The 22,944-nt window shown below is 39.9% G+C and overlaps 1 protein-coding gene across 1 annotated transcript; it reads left to right on the forward strand.

The window, feature by feature from the left end:
• Positions 1–1,401: 1,401 nt before the first annotated feature.
• Positions 1,402–22,485, forward strand: LOC125320516 (fructose-1,6-bisphosphatase isozyme 2). The gene is made up of 7 exons (XM_048292903.1): positions 1,402–1,732; positions 4,315–4,477; positions 5,412–5,504; positions 10,936–11,076; positions 12,269–12,406; positions 18,403–18,522; positions 21,662–22,485. The coding sequence occupies exons 1-7, from the start codon at positions 1,560–1,562 to the stop codon at positions 21,854–21,856; spliced, it is 1,023 nt and encodes a 340-aa protein (XP_048148860.1). The 5' UTR covers positions 1,402–1,559; the 3' UTR covers positions 21,857–22,485.
• Positions 22,486–22,944: the final 459 nt, after the last annotated feature.

Raw genomic sequence — 22,944 nt, forward strand, 5'->3', positions numbered from 1 at the left:
CATCTTGGAACGGGATTGGAAAAACCTCCCCAAAGCCAAGCACATGTGATGGAAGCAGCGCTGAACTCTGTCTTTCTACTCATGGCTAGTGTTCAGTGCTGTCAGTCTCTAAAACCCTTCTTTGCAGCTGATTTCAAAGTAGAAAACTTTAGCATTCAAATCCCTTTAAAACTTTAGAAGTAATGTATTGTTCATGTATGAAGAGACACTTCAAGGAAAATCTGAAGGAATGCTAAAGATTAAAAAAGGAATGTCAAGGGAAATCCAAACTTTTGGCTTCAGCTGCTGTTCATATTAACAAAAACACATCAGGTATATGTTTTATTACTGAATTTTGTTTCTGTCTTCCTGGCAAGATTTTAGTGCAGTAATTTGGTTTACAGGAATAACAATGGAACTTAATGAAACTTTTCTTCTGTAACTCTGGATTTTCTTTTCTTGCTGGTGGGCTTTCCATATCTTCTGCTTAAAAATAAGAGTGCTGCTAGTAAGTAAAATGAAGGCTACAGCATATAGTTGCTCTTACTGCCTAGTCAGAGTGGGAAGACAATGCTGTAATTAAAATCCATAACTCCAGTGTTCCAGATAGCATGTGTCTTATGCACAATCTTATGCGCACATGGAGAATTTCTGTCTACTTTCACACTGGCATCATGTGCTCCAAGTATATTGCTTTTAAGGAGTTACTGGCAACATAATTGCAAATTTGGACATACCTATATTTACATGATGCTCTACAGTATGAAAGCCAACATAAAATTTCATTTTGTGATTTATGTCACTGACATGCTTAAATCAGAGAAGCTGAATTTCTAAGTTATTGAAGACATAATTACTTTGTAACTAGTCAAGCCACAGCTAACCAATACTTCTTGTTCATTCAAGCCCTATAATATTACAAACAACCCAGACCAGGAATTAAATCATTAAAATGGAACTGCAGCAGACCAGCTAGCAACATAAAGCACTTTAACAAATGCATGTCTAGATGCACCCCTTCAAAACCTTCCTTCAGGGCAGAGGCCAAAAGAGTGAACAAACAGGGCTTGTGGGAAGGGAGCTTCACTGTCTGGAGTCACAGTGCTGTGGGACTCTGTGGCATGCATGGTTACCAGTGCCTGGTAATCATTTCTGGTGCCTTGTAAATTGTGCGTTGCCTTGGCTGTGCTGAGCCCATTGCTGAGCAGGATCTACAGGAAAGCCATTTCCAAGTATGCAGCCAGCAAGAGTTTTGCATTATAATCCATCTGATGTACAGTGAGGATATGTAACTAGATCTGCACAGAGCTAATTTCAGTGCTAATTACTAGATGAGCGGTAGTTGCTCAGCTGTAGTCCTGTCTCAGGCTCCTTTCCTGCATCCCACTGGACCCATGGAGCCAGCCTGGTGTAGTTATTCTGAGCACCCAATCACGTGGTCTCAGAAACATCTTAATAAATTCTGACCAGCAACACAGCCAACAGCTTCACCTCAAAATAAAACAGCTACTCAGGATCTCAACACAGCAAGAAAGCAGCTTGTCCAGCCAAGAAGATAGGAGCTCTGGTACCCAGCAAAAATGACCGACAAAAGCCCATTCGAAACAGATATGCTGACACTCACGCGATTTGTTATGGAGAAGGGACGCCGCGTGAAAGGAGCGACAGGAGAGCTGACACAGCTGCTCAACTCCATGCTGACTGCCATAAAGGCCATTTCTGCTGCAGTCAGAAAGGCAGGCCTTGCCCACATGTGAGTCCTACCGTGTGCTACAGGGAGGAAGAGGAGGTAGAGAGACAGCTACTTGCATAGCAAGGCTGGGGAGTGGGCAGGAGTTCATAAATACCTTGGAAGTGCCTTTTCTAAGCTGAGTGAGGTCAGAGCCTGGATTATCAAGAGTGGGAAGCAGGAGAGCTCTCTTTCTGGAGCATTTTAATACTGGGCACAAGATAGACATTTAAACTAACTGCTCTTCTGTAGTATTTTACTCTAAAAATATGAGAACAGAACTTCAATGCACTGCTCACGTTGTTAGCTCTTGTACTTGTTGATACTGATCTATTTTTAAATCTACTGTGAATTTGCTGAAAATCACACCATGATATTTTTGATGCAGAATATCTCACTGTGATATTTTCTGCTAGCATCCAAGCCCTCTGCTGAACTGTGCAAATCAGGGCTTGGCTTATCTTGGGAAGCTGATTTTCTGCCTGTCTTCTGTATAAGCAATGCTCTAAAGCAGCAGCCCTGTGACAAGCTCCATACGCTGCTGTACCTGGGTCAATTTCTCTTTCTTTCCTCAAGCAGTATCCCTCAATCAGGGTTACAGGCAGGGGGTCTCAAAAGGCCCCCTGTATGAAAAACAAACATAACAATTTGGCATCTAGTGCTTTTGCAGATTGAGTAAAATATGGCCTTAGCAAAGCCTGGAATGTACTGAGCTGTTCCACACAGAGAAGTGCAATAGGCACCAGTCTAAGTCTTTCAGACTAGGTGATCTATCTGAAGGAGTTCAGAGATATGGAATGCCCTAATAAAATTGTGCATTTAAAATAGGAAGTTCTTGATATGTATTGAAAGATATGTTTCTGAACATGCCTGAGTATGTACTTATACCTGCATGCATGAAAGAGACCAGGAATACCTCTGTGAAAAAAAGTCAACATTTATTATTTGTTCTGAGGTTTGGGGCTTTTTTTCCTCACACAGAAACACCAAAATGTGTGACACTAGGGTTGGGGGAATTTTTGTGCTTCTGTTGATTATTTGACCCAAGTCCTCAATCATCTTTGCAAATCATGAATTCAGTGTCTCAGAACTATTGCCCTCACTTTACAGGCACAGACTATAGTGTGTAGAGAGGACATGAGACATACTCAAAGTTAACCACAGTAGCAGGCTCCTATGCCCTTACTGTCAAACTATGCTTTGTCTCTGTGCTTACGACGTGAAACTGAGCTATTTTGCCTCCGTGACTTATAGGAAGAGTTTTTCTTACATAATTTTTATCTTTTAATAGGCAATCTCTGAAACAGCTAGTAACAGCAGAGAAACAATTTGTTTCCTCCAATAGAGGAGGAATAACCTTATATCCTTCCTCCCCTTCAGAAAAAACCAAAACCATCGATTACATTAAGGAGCAAGTGTTTCATTCTAAAAACAAAAAGCTTCAGATGTTGACTAAGAAATAGCTGAAGTATCCGAACACACAAATGAGTAACTTGCACCGATCAAATCACTGCAACTAACCATGAAATTTCAGGAATTCCCATGGCAAACTTTCAACCACTGTGAAAGTGGCTTGCATCCATCTGCATTTGTGCAGTGAAAGAGCTCTTATTTTTCTACCCCCTCCAAATAGGAGGCTGTGAAGTATCTTCTTTAATGTTAAAGCAGTAAGCATGAATTTTTAACAAATTTTCAATTCAAAAGTGGAGGAGAACTTCTTCCAAGTCATAGACCTGACCTGGGATTGTGCCTGACAACAAACTAACTGGAGAAGGGGTACTTACCACTCCCTGAAAATCATGGTCCTTTTAAATCTTAAACTTGGCACTCAAAAATAGAATGTCCCAAACACAAAATAGTTCTGAAACCACAGGCAGCTTTGGGCTTTGAGTAAGACAAAAGACCTACTCCACTCCCAGCTAAGGCCTGCAACTGACCAACATCATCCTAGGGACTAATTACTTGCCTCTTTCTCCTCCTTTCTCCACCCCCCCCTACTACTATACTATGTCAATATCATTAGCATACCTCTAAAACCAGGATAGGGAAAGGAAGCATCATCCTAATTCAGCTGAGGATCATGGAACAAAACAGACCTTGATCCTGAGATACAGTTCCATATGGCAAATTCCCTGGGGATGTCTTTGAAGTCCTAATTTGGGGTTGGCTGGGGACTGAGTGAATGTGGGTTAAAGGACCATCACAGAGCTCTCAGCAGCTGGTGGCAGAAAATAATGCAGATGCTCACTGCATTTTCTGCTTCCTTGAAACTGCAGCCAGCTGCTTCATGGAACTGCTAGGGAAGCCTGGCACTTAGCACCTGGGCTGTAGGCTCTGCTTCTGGCCTGGAGAACATCCACACAGGACCAAAAGGACACAGGTAAAGCCCCAAAATTATACCATTGTCCTTTCTCTTTCTCATGCATGCTTTTATTTTCTAGCAGCAGCAAGAGTCTTATAATGCACCTTAGCTGTTTAATCCAAAGATTATGTAAAGGTGTAGGAAGATAAGAGGAAGGAACCACCTTGACTTGTTGGGATTTTTTTCCTAAAAGCCTGTAATGTTGGACTCCTTCAGGTTGCTTGACGATTTTACTGTTCTATAGGTTTGGTATAGCTGGCACTGTGAATGTGACGGGTGATGAGGTGAAGAAGCTGGATGTATTATCCAACTCCCTGGTGATTAATATGCTCCAGTCCTCCTACAGCACCTGCGTCCTGGTCACAGAGGAGAACAAGGAGGCCATCATCATCCCGAAAGACAAGAGGGTCTGTGCCTTAGGGCGGGGGGTGGGAGGGGTGGGGGTTGTCGGCTCAGGCAGCAGCAGGTGGCACTCTTGCTTCAAGTATGAAACCTGGCTCTGGCCCCCAAACCCAACCCTTCCCAAGGGAATTCAGAAAATTTGCACCATTTCTGCGCTGTTTTCATTAATAACTGTAGTGCATGGCACGATTTCAACAGCTAAAAGAGACGTGGAGAGTAAAATTATTATTAAAGTTTTGTGAAGGGAGGAGACTAATTATTTTTAAGCTTGTTAACACATCCCAAATCCCAGGTGTAAGTGTACTATTACATTCCCTGACCACCGGTGCAATGGTTTTGGATTACATTAGTATTTAGCAAGATAAAATGAGATGAGAGGCTGGCAGAACTGAGTTTTATGTTACATGTCCAAAGGAAACACCTGACTGCTTCATCAGGCTTCCCCCAGGAGGGGATCCTATTACAGCGAGTTGCTGTTCACGCTGATGTAACCCTGCCCTTTCCTGAAGATTTTTTCTTTCTGCCTTCTTACTCTCAAACCTCACAACACAGCGAAGTCCTTTCATTCGCAGCAAAAAGTAGCAAAACTAAACAAATCTATTCGGGGAAGAAAGGTACTTGCTTCCAGAATGAGTCACTCCTTTTGCTTTTAAACTGCGCTGCTTTTCTTGCACTGCTTGGCAGCAGAGGACTGCTCCTCTGTCATCTATTTGTACTGTCTAAGCAGAAACATGTCCTCTCCAATTTCTCTGGCAGGCCCTTGGGGGTCGGTGCTGTGCTGCAGGGCCAGCTGGGTCACCAGTGCAGCCTCCTCTGACGAGACATAGCAGGCATGTTTGGAGGGCTACATGCAGACACAAAAACATGTTTTCAAGTAAAAGGAAATAATAATGCAAAACAACACATTATGTAATGCTTCCCTTGCCACTTCTCTTTTAGGGTAAATATGTGGTGTGCTTTGACCCCCTTGATGGTTCGTCCAATATAGACTGCTTGGCACCAATAGGAACAATATTTGCTATCTACAAAAAGGTAAGAGGATGGGCAAGTCACACATGGCACGATTCACTTGGTGAAAGAAAAATATCCTGCCTAGCTTCTTTCCTAGGTCCCTTAGGTGTCTCTGGGAAAAACGTAGCCTCAGAAAGAGTAGACGAACACTTGTTATTCACGTGTGCTAAAACGCTGTCTGAATTCACAGGAAGGGGACAGCCAGCCCCATGGAATTGTTAGGTGGCAGTACTTCCCTCCTCCGCACACAAAGGCCCTTAACTACAACCATCTCACCCGCAGGGCAGCTGGTTAGCTCCTTCAGTGATGCTTGGCTCAGTGTTACGGTGCCTCTTGGACACGCACTGCGAGGGGCTGGCGGCCCTGGACCGTGCCGTGGTCAGCAGCGCGGTGGCCTCGCAGCGCCAGCTGCTGTGCCTGTCCTGGATGGGGGTTCACAAGCATGGTGACGATGGAGGCTGAAGGAAGCAATCACCTTCATTCATCCGTAGCATGTCTGCTCCCATGGGGCTGCACAGAACAGCAGCTACGCAGTCAATTACAAATGCTAGTAGTTACAGTCATGCCAAGTCTTGTGATTTGTTTGCTAATCTCCCAGCAGTTGGTGTTTTTTCCGAAGCCTGAGCTCGCGGTCATATGACTGTGGGAGACCCTCAGCCATTGCTATTGTGAAATAACTGTTTACACTACTTGTGACTTCAAAAAAGTCTTTGCAAATTCAGATGTTACACTTCAAACAAATGAAGACATGTTTTTAAAGTCTCTCTCACCTCTTTGCTCATAATTTTCAGCTGGCTAGTCCTTGGTTTTTACATCTTGTAGGTAATACAATAGTCATCACTGTTGAGAATATGCATCTACTAGTGAATCAAATAGTTATGGCACAATCTCAAGAGGGTCGTGGCACAAGCCAAGTCCTGGAATTTGGCTGTCCACAGTTAATGGTTAGTGCAAAACCACACCATAGATGCAGTACAGGCCAGAAAACACTGAGATGGTGCCTGGGTATGATTTTGGAAAAAGCATCCCCGGGGCTACCTCCAGTACCATGGAGTATCTTGCTTTTTGCAGGGAAAAGAGTTTATTTGTGTTCATGAAATCCAGGAAATGTGTTCTTATGTTAAGCAAAGGGACTGCCACCCTTTTCATCTATCTCTCCAAAGATACCCTAAATGACAACATCAGCTCCCAGTATTTGCAGTAGGCAATAGCTGCATTGTCCAACATTCTTAAAGGTAGTAAGAACCATCTTACAAATACTAAACATCATCTTTCTCTTTAGAAATGCTGTGTTAACTTAGTCTGTGTTAACTTACAGTTAACTGTGTAACTATAAAGGCAAGTGCTCAGTGTGATTAATATAGCTTAGAAGATTGAAATACCAATTAGATTTCTCTGCCATCTTTTACTTACCTATAATATGTATGAAGACTACGGACTGCCCAGGATTCTGCTTCAGAATAAGAACATTTTCCAGATTTCCAAATGCTCAAGATTTCAAATAATTTTCTGATCCTTTCACAGTTGTTGTATTGTATATTAACATATTTGTTATAAACAGTTTCTAATTTACCAGTTTCCATGTGGGTAGATGCCTTTCAGAGCTTCATAGAAATAAAATTACATTGCTTTGTACAAATAGTTCAGATCCAAATGAAAATGCTGCTGTTAGAATGGAATGAAGCAGAATGTGTCAATTAAAAGATCAACTTTACAAGAAAATTTTCATTTTTCTCGGGAAAGTTAGAAACAATGTTGAATTTACAGGCTTTCACTTAAATAGCACTTTCCATTAAAATGCTAATTGCAAAGTACAAGTTAATTAATGTACCTTCCTCTCAGCACAGTATCATAGCAACACTATTACATTTAAACACTACTAATTTCAAATCCTTTGAAATTATTGAATAAGTGCTTTATTGACTGTTACTAAAGGGCAGTGTGAAAGAATGAAAGTGAGATATTTATTCCAGTGGATAAGTATCAATTAAGAAAGAAAACATAATTTCATCAATTTAAAGTTCATTAACAACACTTTTGAAAAGGTAGACCAATTGTGATTCCAAATGATGAACCGTAGCACCAACCAATTCTGAGATGAGCGCATGACTAATTTTCTCACCATGTCTCACCTTAGCTTCATTTCCAAAGGTACACTCTTCAGAGCAGAAACATTTGGCTTATTTTAGAAAAAAAAAGTAACAGATAATAAGCACCCTTATAGAAAGGCCAGACTTGGACATTATATTTCAGTCCTGAAAACAGTTGTCTGATGGCTCCCAATCCAAAGCCTCCACCATGGTGGGAAGGACCATTTCCTCATGTTGGAAAAGCACTGTATCAGTTTCTTAGTGAAAGCCATGAGGAAATGAATACTATCTCAGGTTTATTTCATTTTCCACCTGGCCTCTGATTTCTGAAACAAGGGTGGTGCTGTTGAAAATCAGAAACACCAGAAAAGTGGGGCTGAGGGAGGAGCCTGGCAGAATCAGCAGAGGATCGGGCCTCGACAGCTGCTGCCACTGAGGGGCTGTCAGTTGCCAAAGCATCAGGATATGGTGACAATAAATATTTTTTGCTTGGGCTCTTCCTGGGTTTTCATTCCACTCAGCTGAACCTACATCTCTTAATTCGTATTGCACAAATATGCTATGAAACTATCTTGCTTTGTTTCACTCTGGTTTTAGTTTGTAACTTTGCCCAATGCCTCTGATGTGTTTTCTTTGCTACCCTTCATTGTCAGGAAGACAATGGCCTCCCCTGCACATGGTCCTTCACAGAGAAGGTGTAAGAATTCAGTATAAACACAAAGGATACTCACGAAACACGTAATACAAATGGAGACCTGGAAATCAAGTCATTTTAGTGCTGCTCGCAGTGGTAATGAGAATTCCCTCATGATCAATGGCAGGAAAATCACACACACAAAAAATTTCAAACTCAGATATCACCTGAGGGTACCCCTGTAGCCAAACTCTGCAACTCTTGTTTCATCTGCTTCACACCAATAATGGATTACAGTGGCAGAGTCACTACAACTCATTATTTGCAGTCCATCTGCATATTTTATTGCATTGCATGAAGGATTTCACTACCACCATCATATTCAAAATATAATGGACAGGAGATCCATCTGTGCACCAGAAAGAAGAGAAAATAGCAATTGTCAGAGTGTACTGGCCAGCTTAATTCCCTGGTTTGTTTAATAGTACATGGTACTTGGCAGGACAAAACTCTTGCAGTACTAACATTGAAGTATCAGCTGATATGTAGCTTTTTCACATTCTAACTAGGTCTGCAAAATGTTTGTTTCAAACTGAGCTTTTCTCCTTCTTTTTGGAAGCTAGCTCTTGGAAACACAGTTGTGAACAAGGATGAAAAAACAAGTGAATTAGGCCCAACTGCCTATACCTTGAGGGAGGAGTTCCTCTTTTTTTTTTCAGAATAGTCAACATATATATAGTTTCTCAGCCATATTAACATAGAAAGTGCATTTAATAGGACTGAAAAGCTCATCTCAGAAAAAAATATATTTAAAACCGGTATATTTATAACCAGAAGTTACATATATTGTGTACACACTGTATACTAGAAAACAAACCACTTTGCTCTATTTATACAAAACTGTTTTCTTTGATGAGAAGTGCATACAAAAAGCTATGACAACTATAATATGTTTGAAACTGTGTAAATACATGTTTAATTCTGCATTTGATGTTGCAAATAATTAGTCTGCTATAGACAACCATTGCTTTTGGTGGTGAGATGCATGTGCCATAGGGATGTAATTTTGAAAGAGATAATGCTATGTAGGCCATAATAGTTGGTATTGTAAGGATTGTTTCGCCAAGTATTGGCTACTATTAGTCAATATTCAAAGCTCTGAAATATGCAAACAAAAGCTTAAACTACTCTTCCTTCATTATCTGCATTATAACCTCTCAGAATAAGCAGCTTGATATAATTTCAAGGGACTGACTACCACATATATTTGTACATGCTATATTTCAGCTTCCATAAAGAGCTGACTGTCAACTGGATTTTTTATTTCCACAGGAGAACTTGGCAAAATAATAATAATAATAATATTTTGAGCAAAATACACTTTAAAACTGTAAGTGAAGAAACAAAAGTAACAAAGTCTTTCAGCTGAAAATAAAAACATTTTGATGTGAAATTACTGTCTTCATGTACCAAGAAAGGTGTCATTTTGGTGTCCCACATCTCAGTTTTCCTCAGGGTGTTGGCATACAACGATGAATGGGATCACCTTGCTAGGACCCTCATGGGCAAATATTTTATTTTCTACACAAGGGAGTCTTCATGCATCTTTACATTTTTTTAACCAAATGTTCAGGGCTAGACCTGCTCTTTCTATTTAGCTGCTACTCAATCTAAATAAGCCCTTGCAGTCACTGAGAAACTGTCTGAGTTTGGAACAATAAAATACTAAGCCATAGACTGAAGAAAGAGGGGGTTTCTCATTTCAATTCCTCATGGGCTACCATCAAAACATCCACACAAGACCCACCACAACTGGTGAACTTTTAAATAAACATTGATATCAAAAAAACCCTCCCCATTTTGTAGTTGCAGGAGGTGAAGGCTGGAACCAGCCTTTCCAAGTATGGTTGGCTGTCGTCCTTCTTTAGCCCACCAGACAAACTCTTGTAAGCCGTGGCTGAGGCACACCCCTTGGGCTCGCTGGAAATATTTGCACCATGGCTGCTCGGGCTACTGTTGTTCCATGATAACCAAAGTGCCAAATCAAAATATGAATGTCAGCAATTGATTTAAAGCATGAAGTAAAATGCCCCTGAATGTTCTGTGTAGAGTTATATATGCATACCTGCACACATGCACACTTTACATCATCAAATGCATGTTATTTTGTATATAATATGATGAACACGTGTATATAATACATGAACATTTATATCCCTTCAGTTATGCGTCTCTTCACTCAGCAGAGACCAAGGCACAAACTCAGTTCCATCATGATGTGCCTTATACCCTTTTATTCCGTACTATGGAAGCATTTTGTCTGTAATGTCAGTTACAGCATTTATCTCTCAGTTATTCCCTCTGAGGGGTGTCAGTGTGATAGGTTATGTTACATTTACAGAAAATTAGTACCTCTGCTCTGTCTCAGATTTCTGATGATTCTTAATTAATAGTCTGGGCTGTATTGCTAAGGGATCAGCTTTGTGTCAGGTATCATATTGATTGCGTGACTTGTATAAAATAACAAACTCTCAGCGTCCTGTCCCAGCATGTACATGTACCAGTACCAAACTTGCCCTTAATGAGTGGGAACAATCTCTGTTGTGGTTGTTGCAAAGGCCTGTACAGACAGAAAAAGGAAATCTGTCACACATTGTTATTGAAATGTTATTTTTATTGTTCATTATCAGAATTTAACCTTTGGTCCAATGGTAATATTTCCTCACAGGAAACAGACAATGAGCCCTCTGAAAAAGATGCTTTACAGCCCGGACGCAATATTGTTGCTGCAGGCTATGCCCTGTATGGTAGTGCTACGCTGGTTGCCCTCTCCACAGGCCAAGGAGTGGACTGCTTCATGCTCGATCCGGTACAGTAGTGGTGTTGATCACATAGGCACTATCTTTTAGAGCTTCCTGTGCTTGGTTTTACTTGTTTTTGTTAATCCTTGTCTCTATAATCTGTCCACTTTACGCACTTCTTTTTTCCATGTCCTGGAGCAGCCCAACTTCTCTTTACAAGTATTTAATAATACATGAGCATGTTGATTGCAATACCTTCTTGGTTTTCTTCTACTCAATAGAAGAGAAATTAAGTTAAATTCTTTGGGTTTGAAACCCTCTTCCTTCAAACCAACACTTCAGAAAATTTAATCTGTACAGCGTCTTTGTCTTCACTTAAAGGAACCTGTGTTTATTTTATTCTTGATTTTTCTGTCTGAAGAAGAACATCAGCATGTTCACTGTTTAGCCTGAGGCAAGGACCATTTTTTTGGTAGCTCATGCCTGGTGATGTTTCATTTCCTGAGTGCAGTACAGTTGTATGGCTGTCACCTAATGTGCATACCCAAAAATTTGCAAAAGCACGATAATGCCTGTACAACTGAACATGTGCCACTCTTCAGTGCCCAGGAACACAATGAGTGTTACTGTGGGAATGTAGGAAGATCATTCATTTGTAAAACCAGAATTAGATGTGGGCAATTACATAGGAGTTTTGTTTCTTATGTTGTTTTGTTTTGGTTTTTTTTTAATAAAAGGGTGAATTATTACCAAAACTTCTTGTAACCTTTGTAAATAGTCTCATTCCTAGTGGGAAGAACTGGGGGATGAACTGCTTTGGTTGAGACAGAGAAGGTAGAAATTTAAATCAAACTGCAGACAGCAACACATGAGGGTAGCTGACCACATTCACTTTAAGATATTTAGACAAGCCAGGCAAGAAGGGTTCAAAAATTAGAAGACAGTGTCATTTCTTAATTGGAATCTTATGATTTGTGGACAGAGATTCATTATCCATCTGCTATCAGGGCTGATTCATGTTCTTTTGATACTCTATACCAGTTCAATTTTGTTTATAGTACCAATGTGACAAGTTTTCATTAATTTAATGCAAATTCTCTGCTTTTGTCTCTTTTGAAATACTGTGAGGTTATACACCAGACTGGTGCTGAAAGGATCAAGCTGTGCTAGCATTTCTGCCATCTCTAGTGTGACAACTGTTATGGAAAGTCAACAAAATTTTCTGCTGCTTGCTAATATCTCATTTATCCTGTCCTGCAGGGTCTTGGTGAATTTATTTTGGTGGACAGAGATGTTAAAATCAAGAAGAAGGGGAAAGTATACAGTCTCAATGAAGGTTATGCAAAGTATTTTGATCCTGCAATGACAGAATATTTGCAAAAGAAGAAATTCCCTGAGGTAAGAAAATATTAGCACTGTACCCAATGTACCATGCACTGGCTAGCACTGCATTCCATGCAGTCCTGGCTGATGGAAAAGGATTTGAAGGTCTTTCTGAGTTCAGACCCATGTAACCCTTTTATACCATCAGGTCCATTTTAGATATGCATCTAATGGAGCTTTTTATTTGGCATCCTGACATCTTTTGTAACTTAGACTTCGGTAAATAAAATCATATCTTGTTTGTGTGAAGGGAAATGTGCTGAAGAGCCAGATCTTTCAACAAAGATCTGGAACTGTGCACACCAAATTTGGGGATACCCTCATTTTTTAGCTTTATCTGAATATGCAGTTCAGTCATACGTGCAGCTGGGCATTTAGAGCTAGATTCCATGTGCTGCTCAGAAGGTGCTTGCTGGAATCTGGGTAGCATCACCTTCACCTTCCTGTATCTGCTTGCATCTGAAAATGTAGTATCATTCTTACATGGTCTACTTGCATCATATGGAGCATGAACCAACCTATAGGCTGGGGAGAAAACCCAAACACATGATGTGAGGCACAATTTCAATATATTTGGTTGTTAAAAGAGGGACATCCCATGTCTGATGAACTTCCTTGGAGAAATACAATTTTGTATGGCCTCTTATCAATGCTAGGAGGACAGAACACAAGCTCTCAATGTGGAAAGCTGGAAGCTATATGAAGAGTAATTCATAATGAAATATTGCGATGTGGATCAACCCAGGACTTAATTTGGTCAGGAAACTGGTTTATAAACTCTTCCTATTAAAAAAAATCATATTATTTTTAAGTTATTAGTTGTCATATGTTGTCATATATTTGTAATATGGTTTGTGTTAAAACCTCAGGGTGCTGTACAAGGGAAATATAATGAGTAATCATTTAAACTATAGTCCCATGATAAGCTCCTCCTTCTGAGCTAAACAACCTGGATTTACTCCATCGGCTATAGCTGCAAGACTACTGACTGAATATCAAACGCCCTTTTTCATGTTACCCAGATTGTAACTACAAAGAGTGTCACATCACAGCATTCTTAATATATTAACTTTGAATATTTGAGGTTATTTTGAGACTTCAAAGTCTGCATTCATTTCAGCTGTGAGAGAAGCAGAAGCCCAGGACACAACTTTCATACTTCCTGAAACCTAGTCCAAGAGAAGGACATCTGTGCTTCTCATTCTGCTCATGTTATAATAGGCTATGTATTCAGTATAATGCACTAAGACTGGACTTATTAATTTGTGGTTTTGCAAAGCACCAGTGTTACTTAAAGTAAAACTCTTAAATGCATCAGCCCCATGCAACAAGGAAAAGACTGAGGAGATTTCAAACTCAGTGGAAAGACCAGGCAGAAGTATTTCACCACAGGATCAGTGAGGACAGCTGTATCATGTGACTTACTAAATCTTTAATTTAGGACATACCAGAAAAAACTCGTTTGCAAACACTATTTTATCTCAAATCTGTGCATTTGATGAAAACCTATTGAAATTGTTGGTCTAATGCAACAGAAGTTGGCAGATGTTTTTGTTGCAGCACAGAAGTACATGGGTTATTTGGGGCAGGGGAAATCTCCTTAGTTGTACTGAACAAGCACATTTTTTGCTGCTCTGAGATGTACAATTGTCTGCATGAGAGGGGCTGAGGCATAAATGTTATGGCCACGAAGCACAAGGCAGTGCCCTGCCCATCTGAAGCTTGTTATGAATCTGAGTTTCGGAAACAGCATAACTCAGTTCCTTGATTTGGAAAGGACATTTTATTTGCATTGTGGGGAGGACTAGACAGAAAAGGTGCTACCATTCCCATGTAGCATGAAACATGCTTTCTGGCCTCATCTGCAAACCTAACCAGCTACAGCCACATGGGTGATGTTCCTACTTTCCCTACAGGAGCCAGGTGGAATTTTCACAGCTTTGGTCTCTGTCCCCCTCTCTCCAGCGTGCAGAAGGATAGTGAGGATGTCTGCTGGATATCCCCTGCCTGTGACTTGAGGAGGAACTGACATGTGGGCATCAGGGAACACCTTCTTATTCAGGCAGATCATCCACCCTATATTCTTCTGGCCACTAGAAGCCAAGAGACTAGGCATCAATTTTAGCTATTTGTCACTTTCTTGCATTTTTCTTCCTTTGATCTTACCTGTATTAACTCATTTCTGTGATTCTTGGTCAACATGCTGTTCAGATGTCTCTCTGACATTGCCACAAAAAACTGAACAGTTAAAAATAAAACAGGCAAACAAAAGTAGAATATTGTCCACAACACATCCTATGTTCTGTATCATTGTCATCAGCAACGGAACACTAAAAATCAACTATTCATGAGTAAAAGAGAGATTTCCCTTTACTGTCTAACATCAGTGTCTCAGATCAGACAGTTTGGACTACAAAGCTGCATTGACCCTCAAAGTTTCTTGTGGATCACCATTTACCTAAGGCATCAATTCTGAATAAAAAGCACTAGAGAAATGCTGGTGTCATGCAGGTCAGACCTAAGCCTCCTAGTATTATCATGAAGTGAGTAATGTATGTCTAACCACATCTCTTCTGGTATGAGAGTAAAGCTAACTTTTTATTAAGCATGACAAAATCATGCTGCTGCTTAACCAGTTTGAAGACCAAATTTCTGTTTGCAAATTTGCCTGTAATGCAATGTGTTTACTCCAGTCTGCAATGCTTAATGGGCACTGCTGGGCCAGAAACTGTCTCTGCACAGATTTTACTATAACTCCTCCCCAAAAGGGGTTCTTCCTGCCATAATGGCTGCAAGGCCCTAGCTTCTCTCTGGCACTGGTTCACCCATGGAAGAATTTGGAAACACCCTTTGGACATTATCACACTTTGCTATGACACCTATTTTTATCTTTGCTTCCTACAGTCAGGCACAAGAGAAGCTGAGTCCCATCACAGTTTGCTGATGATGGGACCTATGCACTTGAGACTCCCTGGCTAAGGATTTGTCTCAGCAGTATCATTAAAAACTTGCCATCAACAGCACATTTCACTAGGAAGCATTCTTCTGTCAACTAGCCAAGCTGTGTCTGAGTGACACAAAAAAGCTATTAAAACCACTACACTTTTGTCACCGCATCTCTATGTGGAGTAAGGGATGCAAGGTGTTGCTGTTGTGGTCTTCAGAAAAGATTTCTTGCCCCCCGCCTCTCCTAGTCATCATATTTATGTAAGAAAAACCTGGTTTTGTTCTGCTGTGGAAGAACAGGGCTGCCAGAAATCAGTAGAATAAAGAAATTAAAAATTGACTTCTATCAGAATGTGAAGAAAAAAATTACAGGACTTATCTGTTATGAATAATTTTTGATCATTTGCATCAAGCAAAAAAAAAGCAGCAGAAGGGGTAAAATGAAGAGTAGCCACCTGTCTACTCAAACACCATGGACGCTGACCAAGGGAACATGAAGGTTCCCCAACTCGTTCTTTGGCATTGACTGAACAATCAGAAGGACTTATTGAGCAAACACAGAGCGCGGCATTACTGAGAACTTGGGATGTACCTGTCTAGCATTCATGCTCTGTCATGCTGTTTGAGAAGAAAGCCTGGGCAATACGCCAACATGCATACAATACCTATTAACTTCCTCATCTGTAAAAAAAATGCATGAGCAACAAAACTGGAGAAACAAGAAATAACATTTCACTAACTAAGGAGTATTTATTCTTCCCATGCAGACAGCTGTACGATAAAGGAAGTAAAAATTTTATTTCAGTATGTGGTTCAAGTGACAACCTTATCAAAATGGAGGAATTTATCTTCTGTATTTTTCTCAGCAGATTCCCAGCACTGTGTCCATAGCAGGTGGATATCTATCTGGGTAAGAAGCAACTAAAATTGTCAGTGGCATCTCATCAGCTTGGAATATCCTGAGTTGGAAGGGAATCCACAAAGCATCCTTCACATAACACTGTCCATGTACACACAAATTATGTAAATAATCTGCATGTGAATAGGAAACCTAGCACATTCCAAACCTGTCAGATGATGTGCACACAGGTGGCTCAGCTGTGCAGCTTGTGGTCAGTATATTTTATACCTGTGGTTTGCAGATGTCTTATTTGATAATGTCATTGAAGCAATCCTTAGCAGTCTGGTTCAGGGGCTGCTTGTTGATATGTTACGGCTTTTCTTAGTGTTCAACAAACTTTTCTTAAGACTCAGTTCATTACCTTTTGAAAACACAAAAGAAAGTTCTTCCTTTGCTTGTATTTTTAAAGGTAATTTGAGACTATAATTACATCTTTCCCAGAGGTTAACTGAAAACTTACCTTTGTTTCTCTTTAATACCTCTTAAGGTGTTTGGTTTTTTCTGATGTCAGATTTTCACTTTGCAAAGTCACAAGTACAAACAACTGTGAGATGGAGAAGCTATCATTTGAAGCCTAAACATGCAATTATTTGAGCATAAGCCACAAAAAAAGAGGGAGCAAATACTTAAAAGCTTTGTTCACTTGTGCTTACAATCAGTAGGACCAGATTTAAACAAAACTAAATGTAAACGCTCTAGTCTGTGTCTTATCCATCATGTCTTTCATAGTTTGCATTGTTTTCTTCTGAATTTTTGATAGTTCTCCTAACGGGTACAACGAGAATCATGAACAAGGGTTATTACATAGCCTGGAATTGGGCTCTTTCCAATTTTATTATCAGCTATATCAAATATCCAAGTCTTATCTTTAGCAGCATAGGAATTAACTTCCTAATGTTCTGTTCCTTTATAATATGTAATTTCATGAGAATCTTTTCCCATTTTAAAAGAGAGTACTTATCAAAACTTCACACTTGCATTGAACAATTTGAAAAAGTGATCTCAAAATAGAATTATGTTTTTCTTTATTTTCTTTCCAATTTTTCCCCCAGCCATCCTTATGATTTTAGTGGGAAAGGTGACTAACTTGTGGTATCTGAAGGTCCTGGAGCTGGCATTGCTGAACAAGTTCTCTATGTATTTTTCTGGATGTAGTATCAGTACAGAATGAGCTTTGCAGAAAGTGCTAAGATCTTTCATTAGAAAACTGATCCACATGGAAAAAAACATGCCGAGATCTTTTCAGACTTTTATCACTGTAATACAAAAACATATATGTGTATTAAATGTGCACAAAGTTCAGTCTCTAGTAGTGTTCCGGGAAGATGAAAATTCCTCCCCAGCTTTATTGAAGGCAGAATGAGAGATATGAAAAGACCAGCAGAATTCTTCTCTTAAAAAGCTTTCCTTCAGTTTACATCTGTATTTTGTATCTCCCCTTCATAAAAGTATGGGGACATGTCATTCCATTTCTTGAGCGGAGCTTATTTTGTCTACTGTATCTACTTCTGTTTGTTCAAGACACCTTGCTTGTGTTCTATATTTTCTACCTAACCATTTTTATGGCCAGCAGACCTGAGACTGACATGAATACTTCCTTGATTGCTCTTGCTAAAATGACCTCTCCTTCAACTACATCGATTTCTAAGCTGAGAGCAAGGAGAATTACATTCATGAATAAATCACTATCTCCCAAATTAAGGGACAGAATGAATGCTATGACCAATTTCACCACTAGACAAATAAGCTAAGAGGTAAAAGTTGGAGTCCTCTTGGAACCATCTGGACATGTAGTGGGGTGACATCCCTCCTCATGCTCAGGCTTAGGAACCACTGAAAGATCAAAAATCAAATTACTTCCTCGTTCTGATAAGGTGAAGAAGTTTTCAGTTCCTTGGTTTTTCACAGGCTGGGGTTTGATTCCAAATTGTTCACTCAAATGACAGGCACTCTGGTTTGCATACTGTGAATGAAGCTCTTTAAAACACTTATTTTTGAAGCCTGTAGACGATCACATCTTACAAAAGACTAAGCTTAGGACTGATTTCGGTATTTGCAGTATCCATAAGCAGCCATTGATTCCTGTTTCATACCAAAATTACATTTTTCCATGCTACTATCTGTCTAGCCTGGTAAATATAATGCTTTACTCTATGTTTTTCAGGATGGCAGTTCCCCATATGGTGCCAGGTATGTGGGGTCCATGGTAGCTGATGTTCATCGTACATTGATGTATGGTGGGATTTTCATGTATCCTGCTAATCAGAAGAGTCCTAAAGGAAAGGTATATAATTGAATTCCTTTCTGGTGAACTTAGCCAACCTAACACCTCTAGTATTACCAGAGCAGTAGTTCAGCTAAATAAAGAAATAATAAGTTTCTACTGTGGAAAAAATTATTAATGAAAATGATAGTGCAATCGAATTTAGGAAAGAAATTTGGGCAATTGCTAATTTAGGCCAGAAATCTTCCTGTGTGCTTTTATATTATGAACTACTCAAACGGTTTTCACCACAACGAAGGACTTAATTAATTTTCTAAAGATATATTTCAGTACCATAGAATCCCATTGAGACACCTGTGCATAGCTGGTGGATACAACACGGACCCAGGGAGGACCTCTGCTCTTTAAACTGACAACTAGAGTTATCCCACCAGCCGATGGGATACGCTGAGCCCCAGAAAGAGTTTTGTCCAATGCTAGAAAAACAAGTTTTCCTACGTTATGTTTCCAAAGGGCAATGAGCTTATATGACCAGCTCTGCAAACTCGGGCTTCTGCCACCTGGTCAGAAAAGGTGATTACAGTGGAAGGTGGGCTTCATGCATGCTGAGATCAGTATTTTGGGAAAATATGACTTCCCATTTGGACATCTGTACAAAATGCACCATGACAATGCAGTGCAGTGCAGTGCAGTGCAGTGCAGTGCAGTGCAATGCAGTCAGTCTTTGACCATTGTCAACCTCAACTTCTCTCCTGTAGCATCAGATATCCTTATCATCAGCTTTCTAAACAAATATCTTTTAAGAGACCTAGTCACACAGCTTATCTGTGGACCAACAGTAAACTACAGGTCATCCTTAGGAAATTATTGGCTCAAGTATATAATTATTGGCTCAGTACATAATAGATTGGACATGGTGTTCTGACTGCAACACCACATCCTTTCCTGATCTACACCGTACTTAAAACCTTCTACTTAAATGCTTTTGCATCCATGCCTGGTATGTGGAGGAATCTGCCCCATCTCCCACACTGGTGTCAGAATATCCTGATGTCTACAGTCTCTAGGGAAAGAGGACTACTGGTTCCATCATGGTGAGCTTGTATTTACCAAAATACCAGCAGATCCAAATGGTCCTCAAAGCAAAAACAGGAAAAGAATTCCCTTCAAGATACACAACAAAAAATATCTGCATGTTTGTCCAAGCAAAAGTTACTTAAATTCTTGAATCAGCATCCCAGGGAAAAAAACCCAAAAACCCCTCGCGAAATGATGTGGATCTGTTTGTACATGAGAGAAAGAGACCAAAAAGGAATTTGCTGTGTGTGAAAAAAGTGGGTGTGCTGACTGGCCTCTTCGAATTAAACTTTTTGCTTTGAAATCTGTATTAAACCATTGTTGAAAAGAGAGAATGAAAAACAGGACAAAAGAACAAAGGAACAAAGTACATAACTTCATAGAAATAAAGGTTTCCACAGGAGGTGGCCCACATTTATTATTGGATTGCTCTGGCTTGCACAGCCATAGTAAAGAGAGTAATGGAAGAAGCAAAACATGCTATCATTACAAATAAAAGTTTTCTTTCCTTCTCAGAGTGCAGGTGTATATAGTTGTTTTCACATATATCTTTTCTTGTTGGAGAAATAATGCTCTTGTGGCAAGTGTCCCTTGTGGCATGTCCCCTGAAAGACAGTCTATGCACTTGGTTAGAGAGCTGAAAGGAATCAAATGTCACTGGAATTATCAAAAGTCTTTGGAGCAAATGCAAATGACATGCATGTAGGCCCTAACATACACAGCTCCTTCTTTAAGTTTAAGAAGTAAAACTAAATGCTCAGTAAACACTACAACAAACAAATCCTCTTTTCAAATTATATATTTTGAATACCATTTTTTATAAACTTAAGACTTATAGTTCTCTATTAGGTGAAAAATGTTAAACCTATCTGAAGACAGAGCCCATCTGAAGATCCCTGAGTGCAATTGCACTGCTACCTGAAGAAAAACTGCATTCCTCAAGTTGCATAGTCACAGCTTAGCAACAAGAAACTTGAAAGGTGGTTCCATGGTGATACCACTGCTGTTTGCTGGCTCATGATCTTCCAGATTTGGGCCAACCAACAGGAAGAAGAGTGAAAGGTATTGGTCCTATGTTGCCTGTGAGATGGAGTCCTTGTACCAGAAGTAGCACTTCAGTGGGCTTTAAAGATAAGGAAGAAGGTAATATGGTGCTATTTAAGTTTGTGGTATATCATGGTTTTATTACAGTGTGCTAAAGGCACGATGGGTAGTGAAGTACTGTGTTCAATCCGTTTCTCTGTCTCTATATACAGTAGCATTCTGTTACACTTCCTTCTTCCCAGAAAGCATTCCCTCTTTTGCACATGTAAAGAGTCCGTTAAACAAAATATGTGCTAATATTGTTGTATGTGAGCACTTCAGAGATAAACCCACAGAAATAATGTCTGCTCAGAACTGACCAGCTATCATTGGTGTTCATTTAAACACAGAAACTTTTGATATATGTCCTAAGTAAGTTTGCATTCCACCAGAACACACTCACACCAAGAGGTAACATTTTTAAAAAATGTAAACAGGTATCAGGGTCCAAACCAAAAGGGAAAATTTGCTTTTAATAGATAACTGCAGCTCCTTCTGAAGCAACTGTCTGTATAAGTTCAGGCCACTAGTATCTATCTACATTTCTGAAGAGAAGCAATAAAATCCTGAAATTTGAAACTGGGAGCATCAAGTTTCAAACTCCAAAATATCCTGACTAAACTTAACATGATTATGCCAAGCTCTGAGTTAACACATAAAAGCTCCGTATGAGAAGATATTTTGGCTTTTCTTTCCCAGTACTGTTAGCTTAGCTTGCTTAACTGTTTTGCTGATGTCTGTGGGACACCCACTTTGACATTTTTGACAAAATACAGCTTCACTGGTACTGCATATCAGCTTGGAAATAATAGTGGTGATGTCTGGATGTATGGTCAGTGCACTGCTCCTCTGAACAGAAGGCTTTAGGGAAGGTGAGAAGAAGAGAGGGAAGGAGGGGCTCACGGAGAGACATTGCTTCTTGGGTCAATTGAAGTTTGGGACAAAATTTTCCAAAATCACAAAAGGAAAGCTAGCTTTTGGCAAGTCCTTTGATATAATTTCCCCCAAAGGCAATCATGTGTTTCCTTGTTCTTTCTAGCTCCGACTTCTCTATGAATGCAACCCTATGGCTTTCATCATCGAGCAGGCAGGTGGGATGGCAACTACAGGGACTGAAGCAGTGTTGGATGTGAAACCTGAGAATATTCACCAGAGAGTTCCTCTTATACTTGGCTCTCCAGACGATGTGCAAGAATACCTTGCGTGTGTACAGAAGCACCAGAAGAGCAGCTAAAGGCTTTCCACATCAGACCTTGGTTGTCCATTTTCAGTCTCCAGGAAAAGCTTTACCTTTCAAAATGGTGGATTCTAGCAATTACCACCAATTTCTCAGTGAAAGTCCCACTTTACAAGAACAAGAAAAATAATGAGATTTCATTTCTCCTTGCAGGCAAGTGTAAAAACCCTTCAGTTGTGATTTATGCAGGGCAAGTGCAGAGACAGAGCCATGATTTCCAAACAGAAACTACTTACTTTATATAATACTAACAAAAGAAAGTAAATTGTGTCAGTATCCCCATTTGATCTGAAGCTTTATATCTGACATCACATGGATGGCATTGTTTGCAACAGGATTTCCACATCAGTATTTGCAATGCCATTATCTGGATTTTCTGTCAGAGGCTTTCTTGCAGATGCTTTTTATCTTGACAGCCCTAAGAAGAGCAGAAGTCTCATGCTGTCTGAAACAGTATTTTTAAACTGTGAATTATATATGTTTTGGGTAATTAATAGAGATGAAAAGGCTGCAGCGTTGCCACGGTATTTAATTTCTCATAAGAACAGGAAATATCGTGTATTATTTACACACAACTTTCAACACCACAACTTACAATAAACCATTGCTATGGATGTGACACCAAATCGTGCCTGTTCTGCTGATCCATTGTCCTCTGCAACAGAAGAGGGTACAAAGGCATTATTATACCTCCATTTTCTCTTACTTTGAAAGGTTCTTATTTCAGATTGATGCTTGCTCTTCTACACACGTTATATTGCCATTCCTAGTCACTGTGGTGTCCTGTCCTCAAGTGGAAGGGAACACTCAAGTTTTAGAGGCTTGTCATCAAAGGGAGCAACTAAAGTTAGACAGTCAGCAGAAGCTTACAAAGTTTCATTAGTAAATTCCACACTTGGCATGAGAATTGGTACAAAATAGCTCCTGATTTCCTAGAATAAGCACAAGGCAGTGGGGTTTGGATAAAGGGGTAGGGTAAAAGGGGAGAGAGGGGGAGGGGGAGAAAGAGAGAGAAAGAGAGAGAGAGAGGTGAATTAAAGAGGAGGGGGAAGGCAACAGAGGCACAGAGAAAGAGAGTTCTGGCT

This window comes from Corvus hawaiiensis, chromosome Z (assembly GCF_020740725.1).
Source record: "Corvus hawaiiensis isolate bCorHaw1 chromosome Z, bCorHaw1.pri.cur, whole genome shotgun sequence".
Lineage (NCBI taxonomy): Eukaryota > Metazoa > Chordata > Aves > Passeriformes > Corvidae > Corvus > Corvus hawaiiensis.

What these genes read in the sequence shown, in the direction of transcription:
- LOC125320516 (XM_048292903.1), top strand. Translation starts at nt 1,560, where the DNA reads ATGACCGACAAAAGCCCATTCGAAACAGATATGCTGACACTCACGCGA. An exon ending in ACTGCTTCATGCTCGATCCG is followed by an intron (nt 11,077 to 12,268) that starts GTACAGTAGTGG and finishes CCTGTCCTGCAG; the next exon opens with GGTCTTGGTGAATTTATTTT. An exon ending in AAAAGAAGAAATTCCCTGAG is followed by an intron (nt 12,407 to 18,402) that starts GTAAGAAAATAT and finishes TATGTTTTTCAG; the next exon opens with GATGGCAGTTCCCCATATGG.